Source organism: Rhinopithecus roxellana, chromosome 5 (genome assembly GCF_007565055.1).
Source record: "Rhinopithecus roxellana isolate Shanxi Qingling chromosome 5, ASM756505v1, whole genome shotgun sequence".
NCBI lineage: Eukaryota > Metazoa > Chordata > Mammalia > Primates > Cercopithecidae > Rhinopithecus > Rhinopithecus roxellana.
The window spans coordinates 60341438-60356561 of NC_044553.1; the positions used below are offsets into that span (position 1 = coordinate 60341438).

Consider the following 15124-nt stretch of genomic DNA (forward strand, 5'->3'; position numbering starts at 1 on the left):
TGTAAAACTGTCCTGTTATTTACTTAGGGAAAAGTAAAGGGAGTTTTAAGATCTGCATGTAAACTTTATAGTACTAATTGTTGCACTTAAATAATTCTATTTTGCAACAAATAGAGCATTGGTTTTGAAAGACCCCCCCAAGCTCTTTTTATGTGTCTGGTTAATTAAGGGTTTTCTCTGATCATCCTTTCCTGTCTTCCCTTCCTTTTAATTCTCTGGTTTCTTTCGGTAACCCCAAGAAACAGCCACAGGCACTGCTCAAACCATTAATGAGAGATTTGAGACTGGGCAGCTTGAAAGCCTCCAGTGAAAATTTCTAAACTCTACCCCTTGGGGGAAGTGGACTAATTGTCATTTTGTGCATAGGAAAGATTCTGTTTCTCCCTGGAGTCTCACAGGAGCAATGGATTAAGTGTTTTGTTTTTAAATATATTTGAGCCCATGGACTATTACTTTCTAGAGACCTTGTAGCAGATGTATTGAGTGCCTTGACTCACACCCTCTTGCCCTCGTCCTGATTTCAGACATGGCTGGGGTGGGCCATTTCCTGTGGGTCTCACCTCATTGCATTGTGGATGCATCTTCCTCTTTGATTGGGGGAACTGTGAAGGAGCTGACAATCCCAGGGCAACCTTTGATAGGTGGGAGATAAGAACCCATGGATGAATGCTCCATCTGCCATCTCACACTTCCAGAGGCATTCCACACTCTTATAAGAGGTCCTACGGGGAAGGACATGTGGGGGCTCCCTCCGTGATGCACCCCTGTAGTGGCTTTCCTGCCTCCCTAACTCTCTCACCACTCCCTCCGTCACTCCAGCTCCCTCCCATATCTTGTCCAAATATTGAAAGCCTCGGGCTCTACTTTGAAGAGACACAGAACACGACAGAATAGCCAGAGGAGAGAACTGGGCTCATAGAGCCTTGGCCATCATTTTGTCATGGAGGATGGTTAAGAAAAAGACTCAGATTCAAATCCCAACTTTGCCTCTTGCAAGCTGTGTGTGTATATTCACAAATTAACTTCTCTAGAGTGAGTAGCAATTAGAAAACATCAAAAGTCACAGATAAAATGATCAGCAAGGGGAGTCATTTCACTCACTAGGATTCATAAGAATGCTGCCTGTATAGAGGACAGCATCTTTTAGCCTTCAAGGGCTAAAGGGACAGAAACTTTAAACTTGAATCCAGCCATCCAGGGCACACAAAACAGTTATGGCCTGCACTGCTCCTTCAGGTTCCTCCACCTGCCTCGACACACTCTCCCAGCCCTACACATGAGGAGGCATGAGGCATATTGTGGCTTGTGGCCTTCATTCTGAACCTTGACCTGTGACCACTGCTTCCATTTCCATCCTACTCCTGTCACTCCTTTACTTTGTCAATCAGCCAGTGCTTACCCTCACTATACAATTGACCAAACGGACCATTTACTTTGGAAGGACAACTCATCTTCTCGGCAAAATCTAATCCAGGATGTTTGCTGCTGAAGTCAACAGTAAATAAACACTGCCTCAGGCATGCACCCATTTCTGTCCTCACCTGACTCCACAGAACCAAGCCTCCATAAAAAACTCACATTCTACCTTCAGCACAGCCACACTGTCTCAAGCCACCCTGGGACCACCCCTTCTGTTATAATTTAGCACTGGGTTCCTCACCCTGGCACTGCCCTGACCTCCTTCCTGCTAGATGAGCCCAGCCTCACAAGCAGAACATTGCATTGGCAGGGACAGCTGGAGATACACAGTGCCGAGGTGAGTGCTACATTACAGTGGACAAGGGGATCTCCCCCATCCACACAGTGGTCTGGAAAAAGCAAAAACAGGGGCTGAAGCTTGCACCACTTTTTATTCCAGGGTGTGGGGATAACATCCAAACAAGCATGGGTTGCCTGGGGAGTCACCAGACAGAGAACCCACGGGCTGGAATGCCATTACCCCAGTTTACCAGAATGCTTATCTGTGGCCATCCCTGCACACTCTAGAATTCCCCCATAGCCAAGGGACTTTTTCTCTTTTCTCTTAAGGGATCAGAGATAAGGGAATTAACCTGAAATGTACAAGTAGGCAACAAAGTGCTCCCAAAGTGGAGAGTCTGCTATTCCAACTCCAGCCCCCAGAGTCTGACCCACCCTGAGGCGCTCTGCCCACACCTGAAGAGCTGTAAACTCAGTCCCACTCACTGCCTTTCGTCACTTTCAGGGTTCCATTTCCTCCTCCTTCCCAGCTCCCAGACACTTCCAAGCCAACAGAAACCCTCTGGCTGTTGTTTTGTTTTTTGTTTCTCATTGATTAGCCCAGGTAATAGTCTCAGTATCACCCAAGGCTACTGGAAACCAAATAAATACTGAGGTGATTTATCCCAAGAAAGCACATGTGTGTGGTTATCCACAACCAGTAGCCCCTGTGCTGGAAACGTGGACTGAGAAAGACTATGGGAGAAGGAGATGGGAGACTCAGTCAGTCCCAGCCCTTGTCCTCACCCTACCCAGTTAGGCCACAAGACACTGCACTCTGTCCACTTAGGGGGCTGTGAGGCAACCAAGGAGTATGGCAGGGTGGATGAGCTGAGTCAGAGCACAAAGGCCTTCCCTTCTCTCTGTTCCCCACTCCTCACTCTGCAAGGCTTGGCTCAACTTGAACCCAGGATAGGTATTTCAACAGAGGAAGAGGCAAGAGCCCTAAGTCAAGTGCAAATGCCCCTCCACACCTCCCACATTCTCACCCACACTTTCTCCAACCCCTTCCCCTTGCTAAGGTCAGTCCTACTGTACCACACACACATGACACACACACACTTGCACACACACAAACACACATGTCACCAGGACTCCAAATCCCCCCTTTGAGCATTGCTCAGCTGTGTGCAAAGTCCTCTTCTCCCCACTGTGTACAGAAATGGGGCTTTCTGTCTTGGTGACGTCTCTCTGCTCTTACCTAGGAAGTCAAAGCTTTCCCTACTCTCATTGCAGGGAGGACAGAGATCAGTGCCCTGTCCTGCTTTCGAACTGCAGTTCCACCAGCCTCTCTGCAGCCAATCTCTCCACTCTCGGTGTCTCTCCTGTAAGCCTACAGGACATTGTCCCATCTTACATGGTTACTTTCTCTGCTCTCAGCCACTGAAGGTGAAGGAGAAGGTCATGGTGCTGAAGCAAGAGTGGCAGGGCCGTGTTCACTGCCTTGGCTGTTCCAGAGCTACAGAACCTTTGAGTGAGTCACCTCTCTGGGCCTGGGCTTCTCACCTGGAGAATTCAGCCTTCCATTCCTTGCTGCATCTCCTACTACACCTTGCTCTGTCTCCCCAGCTCATCCAGGCTGTAGAACCTTCCCCACACTGACTGAAGCCTCAGTGCTGAGACCTTATGCTTTTGGGTCACTGGAGAATTTGGATCCCTACCATCCCCCACACTGGGATCCCTCCATTGGGCCACTTCAGGTGACATCCTGGCACTGAACTGTGGCCTGGACATGTCCCAAACCCAGGAAGACCTCGTTATCCATTTTCCTTCATACTCACTCCAGAGTTGCTGAGTTTGGCTAGAAAAACCTTGTGTCTATGTTGCCTGATTCCACTATAAATTCACCCACTAGAACCTGTATGGGGCTCTGGGTAACTCAGACACTCTTCTGTTTGGCCCTGATTCTAAGTTGCACCTAGCCCAGTAACTGGTTCAAATCTCCCCTGGGACCCTGGGATGCCCACCACACACTGCCATAGGAGGGATTCACACCCATTTACTGCGTGAGAGAGGGCTGTGAACCAAATATTAGATGAGAATCACACACCTTGAAGTCAGGAAGGATTTTGGGGGACCCCCATTTCTCAGAAACTGAGGCTCCCAATCTTACTTCCCAGTCAGGGCAGGTTTGGGGCAACGACTCCACCAGGGGACTTAGTCCAAGCAGTGACGATGCCACCAGCAAGGATCATGGAGGGCTGGAGAATGGAGACCTCATTTTAATTTAAAGCTCTTCCTGTCTTCCTCTAGAAGCCACAGAAGCATTGATATCTAGCTCTGCTTTCTGGAGAACCCAGGCTGAGGGGTGTGCTTCCATAAGAATGCATTCCTTCAGCAGCCCATGGAGGTGGGTGGCCTGAGGCTGACACATGGTAGTACCCACCTTCCAGGGTGGGCAGCCTGGATATAGCACAGATGTCCAGGCAGGGAGAGCTGGTTTTAGGGAGGCCCAGCACAGGAGCTGCAGGTGGCCCAATTCCATGAGGAAGGAGGGAGGAAACAACTTAGACAGTGGGAAGAGAAGGAGCAGTAGGCAGGGCCAGGCACTGCTCAGCCGGAAGACCCTCCCTGCTCAACATCCAAAATAGCTTTGGAAGTAGGGACATTGAGGAGCTGTAAAAAGTGGTCTCTGAACCAGTGAGAAATCACTGCTCACCTCCAAGTAACTGCATTCCTCTTCCTTTCCATGGAGTTCCTGGAAAGGAGTGGGAGCCTGGCTGCAGAAGGCCAGGAGGAGGGAGGTGATGCCCGGGGGGTCTCAGGCAGGTCCCTGGCACCTCCAGAGATCTTCTTGTATTTGTCTTTTATCTACTGCAGGGCCTGGGCCACAAAGGAGGCAAGTCTGCTATGTCATCCCTTCACCCTTTGGCTGCTGAGTCATAGGAATGCCTGGAGGAACCCAAGGAAGAGGCCAGAGCAGCCTGGCTGGGGGTGGTTAGAAAGATTTCAGTAGTTAAACCTATCAGGGTTGCCCTACTCTGACCTGGCTGTGGCTCCCCCTGTCAGGCCACATTCAAAGGAGTAATTAAAGAGAATGAAATGAAGGAATAATAGGTGGGCAAGATTAAAGGAACCAGCAAAGGGTAATGAAACATCAGGAGTCAGCAACAGTGATTCCCAGCATGAAGGGACCAAGTGGGGAGCCAGTGGGTGGCTGGGGAGGGTGGGTGGCAGTGGCCTCACAGGAGCTATAGTCCTTGGTGGACACAGCCACTGCCTTCAGGAAGGGGGCCAGGGAAACATGTGACCTCCCCAGTTCCACCCGAGTGGAAACCTGAAAGCAAGGAAGCCTCCATGATGCAGTATAGAGGTCAGCCCGGCACCACGCCAGGCAGAGAAGGGTGGGGAGTGGATCTGGAGGGCCAAAAACACATCCAGACTCTGGTCTTGTCCATTACTATAATATTTCTTCCCATGTCTTGAGGATCCCAGAGGTGCATTTATCCCTTCACCATTAACAGTGCCACCTGTTCAGATCCTGGTTTTCCCACTGAAAGACAGCATTCCTGCAACCCAATTTGTTCTTATGTTTAATGAGGGTCTCAGCTCCGATGGCACCTCCACCAGCCTCACTGGAAGCCATGGTCCTCTGTGGTCCTGTGAGGCTTTGCATATTATGTACCTACCCTGGCTTGCCCACCACCCCCACACCCTCAACTCCTCTGCCCTACTCCTTATCTTTTTTATTCTGTACCTACTAACACTACATATGTTTGTTATTTATTACAGTCTCTCCTGACTAGCATGTGAGCTCACAGGGCAGCAAATTTTGTTTCGTTCATTGCTATACCCTAAGCTCCTAGAACAGTGACTGGCACAGAGTGATAGTCAATAAATGCATCAAATGAATAAACATGTTCTGCCTCATTTTCTGATGAGTGTTCCACCTTCTGTTTTCCCACCACACTGAAAGACCTGGAGGGAGGTTTGGTCTTATTTACGTCCGTGTTCTCCAGGGTGCCTGGCACAATGCATAGCTTGTAGTAAGATGCACAAATGCTTTTGTAACTGAACTATTCACTCCATAAGGACCCGTCCCCAGGTGGTGTGGAGAGGAGGCATTGTTGAAGGGCTTCCATGAGACCAATGCTGGGGGTCAGCTTGGAAGTCTTGTCTCAGTTCCTCCCTCTGGACTGGTACAGGACAACACTTATGGGTGACAAGAGGGGTGCTCAGGGCCACAGGAAACTTGAGGACCGCTGTTGCCCCTCCACTGGGCTGAGCTTGGGTATGCATGCACAGAGGGTGGTGCCCCCGAATATGACTCAGGACAATACACAGAGCCCTTTCCAAGACAGTCGTGTGTTCACCCCAAGAAGAACTTCAGCTCTGACTACTCTCTTCTAACTGGAACTATGCGCAAGATTTTGTATAACTGTTTTCTCTAGGTTCTCAAAGGCCTGTGTGGCCCAGAAAATGTTAAGAAGTACCAGCCTGGAGGACCCCTGGGAGAACCCCAGAATCTTTCCACCGTCACCCACCACCACCTTGCTGAGCCCCCAGCAGGCCCAGTTCAGATAATGGAGCACACACAAAGCCTTCTGCAAGGCAGCACACTCACTCCCACCTCCGTGTGTCTGCAACAAGCTCAGGGCAGCTGGCGGTAGAGGCCTCTTCCCACCATGTTGCTCTGGGCTCTACCCTTGACAGATGCTTCCAGACTTGAGGATAAATTTGAGTTTATTTTAGGGAAAAAAAATGCTTAAAGCACAAATTACAGAGAGGAGGAGCTGAGATCCTTCAGAGGCCTGAGCTTCTACTCCTTTCCCTTAAGGTTCCTCCACAGCAACAGCTCCATAAAATCCTTCAGCTCCCCAGCCCCACACCGAGAACCCCACATGTTGAGTGGATCAGCCAAATCTACAACAGTCGTTCAGGTAAGTCCTAAGGATAATACTGAAGGGTTTTTCTTCTCCCTTGAGCCTAGCATGAGTAAGTCCCCAAATTTCTAGTCTGGCAGAATGGCAGACCCTGTCTCCAGATCCAAAGAATCACCTAGACACCCCCTCAGGCTCCTGGGCCCGGGACCACAGCTGCACAGCCACCCCCACTCCCCTCAGAGCCGAGAGGAGAAGCCTGCCACTGCGATGTTCTCCCCGGTGATGTAGCTGGCATCTGGAGAGCACAGGAAGGACACGACTCCTGCACAGTCCTCCGGCTCCCCAAACCTGGATGGAAGGAGGACACAGAGTCAAGCATCTTGTACTGATTCTGCTGCTCTGGGGCTCACGGACGATAGGTGGGAGTGGGCTCTATGGGGAACGAGGTGGACGCAGCAGGGCTACTTGCACCCTCCAGGGCCATGTGGACTCCAGATTTCAGCAAAAAAGAATGGTCAGATGACAGGGAGGGGTCTGCTCTTGCAATAGACTCAACTGCTCCTGCCCAGCCACACACAGACCACCAAATCTCCAAATCCCACTTGCCTCTGCATCTGATGATACTCCCTGAGGTACTTGAAGACAGACTCATTCTCATGTAACTGGGGAAAGGGAAGAAATGAAAGAGTCAGTGCTACTAAAACAAGGAGATGGGCAGGGCCCCAGGAGGGCCACGAGGCAGAGCACCTAGGGCAGGTTTGCCCTTCTCAAAAGAAGGAGCATCTTCTCAGGATGGAGGGACTGCACCATGGCTGAGTTCAGAGAACAATGAAGACCTCAGTCATAGGCCTGCTGACCTAAGGATTCAGTCACCCCTTTATCCCTCAGTCACTGGACAGGGTTCCCACTTAGCCAGACTGGGAGATGGAGGACACACCCAATCCTCACCACTTTGCTGAAGTCAGTCTTGATTACTCCTGGAACCAGGCAGTTTACCCGGATGTCCTTGGGGGCCAGCTCCAATGCCAATGTTCTAGTGAGAGCCAGCAGTGCTGTCTTGCTGACATTGTAGACACCTAGCTCCTGGGAGGGGAATTGAGAGAGTGATTAGGATATGGGAGAGTGAGGGAAAGCATTGGTTAGATTTCTCACCTACAAGGCTCTCACAGGCGCAGCAGCCCTCCCACCCACATGGAGACAAGCTCAGCCCAGGGCAGCAGGAGGATGGTGGGAGTCTGTCCCAGGCACTTTCTCTGTAAGGCTCTGAGGAAGAGGACAAAGTTGCCCCTCACCCTACACCACTCAGGAGCGCAAGGACCAAGCACTTACCACTCTTGGAAAATAAGCTGCAATGGAAGAGACCAGGGTGACAGCACCCTTCCTGAGATGAGACAAACACAAGAGAAGCTGAAGCTAAGAGCTTACCACTGATGGTGATACCATCATGCGGTCATTAAATGATGTAACCCTCACAGAAGCAACACAGGTCCTATTACTATCCTCATCTCAGAGTTCAGGAAACTGAGGCTCAGAGAGGTTTAGTACCAGCCAATACATGGCAGAGCTGGGATTCCATCCCTATTTCTCATAAATACAATGTCCATGCTCAGAATCCTTATACTCTGCTTCCTCTCTTGCCAGGTGCTTGAAGGAGAGGGCAGGGTGGATTTGGTGAACAGGCACCCAAGGCTGATGGTGAGTGCCTATCCATGGGCAACCTCTAAGGAGCAGATGGGGCAAGGGAGACCAGAAGTGACGGTCAGGAACTTTCCTTCTACTGAAGACAGCCCCTAGCCAGTTCCTAAGGGTGTGTCTGTGAGGAGTACTGTCAGATCTGCAGGACCTAGAACACAGGCAGGGTCTCTGAAGACCAAGTGCGGGCATGAGGAAGGCTTTTTCCTATGGAGAGGAATGGGGCTAACCCTGTCATTGGTTTTAAGTTGGTAAGAACAGAGAGCAGGTAAGGTAACAATGACCAGCCAGCAAGGTCAAGGAATTAAAGCATAGCCTTGTCCCAAACCTGCTGATGTCAAGGCTAAGGAGACTATGCCTGGGCTCCTGGAATACTGCTCTCATCCTGCAGCCACTGGAATTGGGAATGGCAGCCACACAGAAGATGAGGCAGGACAAGATAAGGGATGTGGAGATCCCAGAGAGACCTCTTCTGTCTTCCACCCACTACCGGCTGTGTTACTGACTCTACTTTGGTGCCCAACTCAGGTCCCCAACTCCCACTGGTCCCCACCTCCACCCTGCAGTACCTCTTCTCCATGTAGGGCAGCAACTGGCTCAGCAGCAGGGCTGGGGACTTCACGTTCACATTTAGGATCTGAAATCAGAGCAGAGCATGGATGAGGGCAGAGACATGGTCAGCCCAGGCCCTGATCTCATAAGACACTTGGAGCCCCGTAATTTGTGCAGCAGACCCAATTTGTGTGCAGATAAGAGAAACTAATCCCCCTTCTGACTGGTGCAAGAGGTATTTCCAATTTGCTAATGGTTTCATAGGCAGGTAGGTTAAGTCACAGGCCTGTGAGCAGAGCCCTGAAAATGTGAATTGTTCAGGACTGACACGAGGAAGGAAATGTTCAGGCCTTTTAAAGAAAATGGGGACTGGGGGCAGTGGGTCATGCCTGTAATCTCAGCACTTTAGGAGACCAAGGTAGGAGGATTACTCAAGGTCAAAAGTTCAAGACCAGCCTGAGCAACATAGTGAGACCCTGTCTCTATGAGAAATTTTTTAAATAATTGGCCTGGTGTGGTGGTGCACACCTGTAATCCTAGCTACTCAGGAGGCTGAGGCAGGAGGATCCCTTAAGCCCAGGAATTTGAAGCCACAGTGCGCCATGATCATGCCACTGCACTCCAGCCTGGATGACAGAGTGAGATCCTGTCTCTTGAAAAAACAGCAACAACAAACTGTAAGCAGAGGCCTCTGGAGAAAGACTGAAGACAGTCTGATGGAGGGAAGCAGGTGCTAGAAGTAAGGGAGATTTCTGGAACAGCCTTGTCTCTCTGAGCTTTCATTTGCTTGTGCTCTCGCCTTGTCCCCATAGAATTTAAGGCATACTCACAATGCAACAGCATGAAACAAATCAAATAGGTACAATGTGTGAAGAAATGGAGAAAAGGAAAAATCAGTGCAGAAAAATAAGAAAAAGCAAGAGTGAGGTTGGTGCCTACAGTTCACAGCATGTGATAAGGACTGAGCATTTATTCTATTATTTGGTTACCAAAACGCAGGCTGTGAAGGCCTACACACACCAGATTATCACAGACTTGGCCCTGAGCTTTCCTGCAGCCAATACAAACAGGGAGACAAAACAGAATTGCCATTCTGGGAGCTAGATGTCTATGCTGATCCTGCTTGTGACTAAAGTCTGAATCCAGGCTAAGCCACACAGGTCCTGACACTCTGGAGGATCTGTCTGGTGGGTCTGGGAACAGGGGAGAAGTGAGAGAGGAAGTGGCAAGGAAAGATGCAGAGGCGGAGCCTGGGAGCTAGGGCAGTGTGCCAAGTGGGACTAACATGGCACCAGGATCCCCTCCTGCAGGGATCTGTCCTGATTCAGGTCATCTGCATCCTGCATCTCTAGGGAATGAGACTGCACATCTGCAACTGACCAGGACTGTTCAATGTTTTTTCCACTCCCCGATCTCATGCCCACTCAATCCCTTGGATGTGGGCGGGGGAAATACTTAAGCTGAATGTTGCTGTGGCCCATTTGACGACATGTTGCCAGTGTGGGGGATGACCCCCCATGACTGCAAAAAGTGGCCCAGATGTCAGAAGGGGGTACCACCCTGAGGTCCCTAATAAGAAGGAATTGAGGATTAGGCTAGCTGCAAGTGTTTTCTGGACAAAATAGACCCCAACCAGCCCACAGGATATCTGTCCAAAACTCCATGTGCATCAGGCTGAGTGATGGGCTGAGGTAAGGTCCCTCCGAGACTCAGGAACAAAACCCATGCCAAAGAAAAGGTGAGACTCCCTCCCTTGATGAAGAAAACTGCCCCCATTAGAAAGTAAGAGAGAGTAGCTCTGTGTGCCAAGTAGTCCTGAGCAGAGAACTACCCATGAACCTGAAAGAGGGCGCACGCTCGAGTCACTGGGTAAGGAGAAGGATGGAGGTGATGTGGTTTTGGTGGTTTAACAGATTAGAGGTTTCCCTAATGGTGAAACCTGCTGGAGAGAAGGAGGGGTCTACCTGGAGATGGCCTCAAAACTGGCTCAAGAATAAGATGAGTGGTAAGGAATTCTCCTTACAGGACACCTACTGAAAACTGCATTTAGTTGAAAGCAGAGCATCTGGTAAATTCTAAACTCATTTTGTGACAATTTCACCTCCGAGGTGATGGCAGATGTGATCGGGGACAAGTCATCAATGATTTCTGTCCAGTGGTATAGAATCGCTCACTGAAGGCCAAGTCCTTGGAGAACAGGGGAGAATCAGAGAAAGTAAGGTCAGATTGTTGGCATCTGCCCTCAGCTTCAGGAGGGAAGACTGCAAACAGTTTCGAGAAAAAGAGTCGTGATCCTGTGAACTGAGACGCTAAACAGGAAAATGATTCAGGAGGGTTAGGAGACTGTCAGCAATAAAATCCCAGCTATAAACTCACAAATGATCCTTTGGAGGCATTAAGAATACAGCTAAAGAGCCTGGGGAAGCAGCTCAGCAGGGGCTGCAGGGAGCTCAAATTTCAGATCATCTCTGAGGATGTAGCCAAGGGCACCCAGCCAAGGGCAGATAGAAGGGAGGGGCCAGCCTGAAGATGATGTTGGCAAATGAGAGCGCAGGAACTAAGGAAGGCAGAACACACTAAGGCCAGAAGGCAGGAAACACTTTGACCCAGTGCTTAGGGCAGAGTGGGGAATGCTCACAATGGCAGAAAGAATGAGATTCATCACCATGCATTCTGACAGAGAGAACAGGGAACAAAACATGAGAGTGTTGGGGAACAATTAGGCCCAAGATGGGCTTCAAGGCATTTTACAAGGTCTCTCCAGTCCCTTGTGGACCAGGTGGCAGAATCATTAAATGGGCTGGCAGCAGGCTGGGATGTCTAATCCCCCAGAATGCTGATGGCTGGATCTGGTCCTGACAGCAAGTTCGGGTAGACTCAATGAGGAGCCCCCTTCTAGGAGACAGAGAGTCTCTGCAAGAGGCACAGGTCACCAAAGAAAAACACAGTACCTGTATCTCCCCCTACAAAAGGGTGCCACACACAGAAATGCTTGACTCTTACAAAGAGACTCTGACTAACCATTCACAGCTGTATCCCTAGAGCCTGGAATGCGGGTGCCTGGCACACAGCAGTAAATATCTGCTGAATGATTAAATGCAAAAAGGATGAGAAGAGAAAAGAAAGTGGAAAGTGTAGGGGCCAGATTTAAGAATCAACAAGCCAGAAAGTAGCATCCGGGCACATTTTGGGAGACAGCTAGCCAGGCAGGACTACCACCCAGGGCCTGCTTCTCCAGTAACCTCTGGAGGGAAACAGAGAGCCTTAGTGGGCACAGGCATGCTGGAGCCCAGTGCAGAGCTGGCATCGGGCCCTCAGCCGCCTCCCGGGGGCAAGCCTCTCACCTTGTCCCAGATCTGCTCACTGGTCCCCAGCGTACTCCCCACCAGAGGGTTGACCCCTGCACAGCACACCAGGAAGTCGACGCCCCTACAGTGTTCCAGGGCCTGTGGAGAGGGCTTGGGTGAGTGTGGAGACAGCCTAAGGAGGGCTCTCCCTCCCAGGGCAGTCCAGGTCATAGGGCCTTTAGGCAAAGCTTGCAGAGCAGATGCTTCAACCAGAAATGGTTACAAGGCTCCTGTGAAAAACCAAACTCTCCTGAAGGAAAGTGACCTAGGTGTCCCAAGGGCAGGCTCCTGGGGCCAGGCACCGAGAGAGGAAGGTCCCTCTGGGGACCTCCCTCACCCCTTCAGACTCTTCCTCCACAATGATTCTCCCAGGGCCTGGGGGTGGGGTGACGGTCCTCTCACGAACAGGCCACTTTCCCAAGGGACCTTCTGGGCAGCGAGGTCAGCCTGGGCACAGTCACGGCCTCAGGACGTATTCTAGACCCCTCCCAGGTCTGAGCAGTAAAGGAAAGGTTCTGCATGTTCCCTTCTCTGTGTCCTTTCACCACCTGCCGCCTCACTGTGGCCACCAGCTGCTCCCGGTCCTCAGCCTTCCCCACGTGGCACACAATGCCCGCCACGCTCAGTCCCTCCCTCTGCAGCTGGGCCACAGCCCTGTCCACGTTCTGCTGCTTCCGGCTGCTGATGACCACGTGGGCCCCGTCCTGGGCCAGACGCCGGGCGATGGCAAAGCCGATCCTGGATGCAGAAATGGAGGGCACAAGTCAGCCTCAGCCTCTCCCCACTGTCCTTCCTCTACCCAATTCTGGAAATCAGCAAATAAAGCTGGGTCTTACTTTGAAACCCTGAGTCCTTGTGGAAGCCACAAGGACCCTGTGAGGGGTCAGGACCCATGGGCAATCCAGCACTCACCCACTGGTGGACCCTGTGACCACGGCTACCCTTTCAGCTAGGATGCCCTTCCGGTCCATCCCAGTGCTGCTCATCCTCACAGAAAGCCTAGCACAGGGATGAAACCAGCCCCGGTGGCCCCGGGCCACTGCTGGCAGCATGGTGGTTGGTGTCTGCGATACTTCCTGCTGAATCAGGCCTAGGGCAGATAATCAATTTCACTTATCACTGATGCCTCAGTGAGCATGAAGGTAACCTACCCTCCTCCTTCCTCCAGACAGACAAGGCCAGCAACAGAGAGTGGCAGAGTCAGGCTGGTTAGGGTAAATTTCAAACATGAACCTCAGGTCAGGAAAGCAATCCATGAACACTCCTAAGCTATAAAACTGGGGAAATTATTCACAAATTAAAATGTGAGACTCAACATTCGGTAGACAAGGGTGATTTTTCCATTCATTGCATAGTAAACATTGAGCACTGGCAATGTGTCAGGCACTGGGCAGTAGAGGTGGGGACACCCTAGTAAACCACAGACTCAGCCCTGAACCCCACCCATGCAGCTTCCCCGTTAAATGAGGACGCCAGGCACCAACAAATAATTATACCAGTAATTAACTGCTTCTGTGTCTGGAATTGGTGGGTTCTTGCTCTCGCTGACTTAAAGAATGAAGCCGCGGACCCTTGTGGTGAATGTTACAGTTCTTAAAGATGGTGTGTTCAGAGTTGTTCGTTCCTCCTATCCAGAGTTGTTCATTCCTCCTGGTGGGTTCGTGGTCTTGCTGGCTTCAGGAGTGAAGTTGCAGACCTTCGCAGTAACTGTTAACAGCTCTTAAAGGCAGTGCATCTGGAGTTGTTTGTTCCTTCCAGTGGGTTTGTGGTCTCGCTGGCCTCAGGAGCGAAGTTGCAGACCTTGGCAATGAGTGTTACAGCTCTTAAAAGCAGTGCGGACCCAAAGAGTGAGCAACAGCAAGATGTATTGCCAAGAGGGAAAGAACAAAGCTTCTACAGAGTGGAAGGGCACTCCAGCAGGTTCCTGCTGCTGGCTCAGGTGGCCTGCTTTTATTCCCTTATCTGGCCACACCCACACCCTGCTGATTGGTCCATTTTACAGAGAGCTGATTGGTCCATTATACAGAGTGCTGATTGGTGCATTTACAAACCTTTAGCTAGACAGAAAAGTTCTCTAGGTCCCCACCTGACCCAGAAGCCCAGCCAATTTCACCTCTCAATGGCACTCTCTGTGGGACTTTGCAGCACCTAGCCAGGGCACTCTGGCAGCCTGGAGGGAGCTCATCCCCCAGTCAAGCCCAGCAGGTACCGGCCTGTGCTGGTTCTGGGTGAGTGCAGGGCTGAGCCCATGCCCACCTGGAACCCACGCGGGCCCATGAGTGCCACGTGCAGCCCCAGCTCCTGCCCACGCCTCTCCCTCCACACCTCCCCGTGCGCAGAAGGAGCCGACTCCAGCCTCGGCTAGCCCAAGAGGGGCCCCCACAGCACAGCGGTGGGCTGAAGGGCTCCTTGAGCATGGCCAGAGTGGACGCTGAGGTGGAGAGCGAATGAGGGCTGCTGGCAGGTTGTTACCTCTCACTTCTAGCTGAAAAAGCAAAACCAACAGAAACTCTCATTCACTACTGGATACAGGGTAAGTATAATTGAAAGGTGACAATATACTAGGAGCCCTCACTCTCAGTGCCTCCTCAGCCTCGGTGTCCACTCTGGCAGCACTTGAGGAGCCCTTTAGCCCACCACTGCACTGTGGGAGCCCCTCTCTGGGCTGGCCGAGGCTGGAGCCGGCTCCCTCTGCTTGTGGGAAGGTGGGGAGGGAGAGGCATGGGTGGGAACTGGGGCTGCGCACAGTGCTCACAGGCCAGTGCAAGTTCCTGTGGGTGCAGGTTCAGCAGGCCCCACACTCAGAGCAGCACCACCTCAGGCCGGCACCACCAGCCCAGGGCAGTGAGGGGCTTAGCAGCTGAGCCAGCAGCTGCGGTGGATGCACCGGGTCCCCCAGCAGTGCCAGCCTGCCCCTTGCTCCACGGCACTCAGTCTCATCAACCGCCCAGGGGCTGAGGAGTATGGGTGCAT

The 15124-nt window shown here is 51.5% G+C and overlaps 1 protein-coding gene across 2 annotated transcripts; it reads right to left on the bottom strand.

The window, feature by feature from the left end:
• Positions 1 to 6402: 6402 nt before the first annotated feature.
• On the bottom strand, positions 6403 to 14065 carry LOC104664870 (dehydrogenase/reductase SDR family member 2, mitochondrial). 2 transcript variants are annotated; one of them, XM_010366550.2, is made up of 9 exons: positions 13648 to 14065; positions 13064 to 13241; positions 12712 to 12889; positions 12149 to 12250; positions 8822 to 8889; positions 7890 to 7941; positions 7509 to 7643; positions 7167 to 7222; positions 6403 to 6908 (listed from the first exon to the last, which is right to left on the bottom strand). In XM_010366550.2, the coding sequence occupies exons 2-9, from the start codon at positions 13201 to 13203 to the stop codon at positions 6797 to 6799; spliced, it is 843 nt and encodes a 280-aa protein (XP_010364852.2). In that variant the 5' UTR covers positions 13204 to 13241; positions 13648 to 14065; the 3' UTR covers positions 6403 to 6796. The 2 variants fall into 2 exon arrangements, with proteins under 2 accessions (XP_010364852.2, XP_030785611.1); XM_030929751.1 differs by having other exon boundaries at positions 12700 to 12889.
• Positions 14066 to 15124: the final 1059 nt, after the last annotated feature.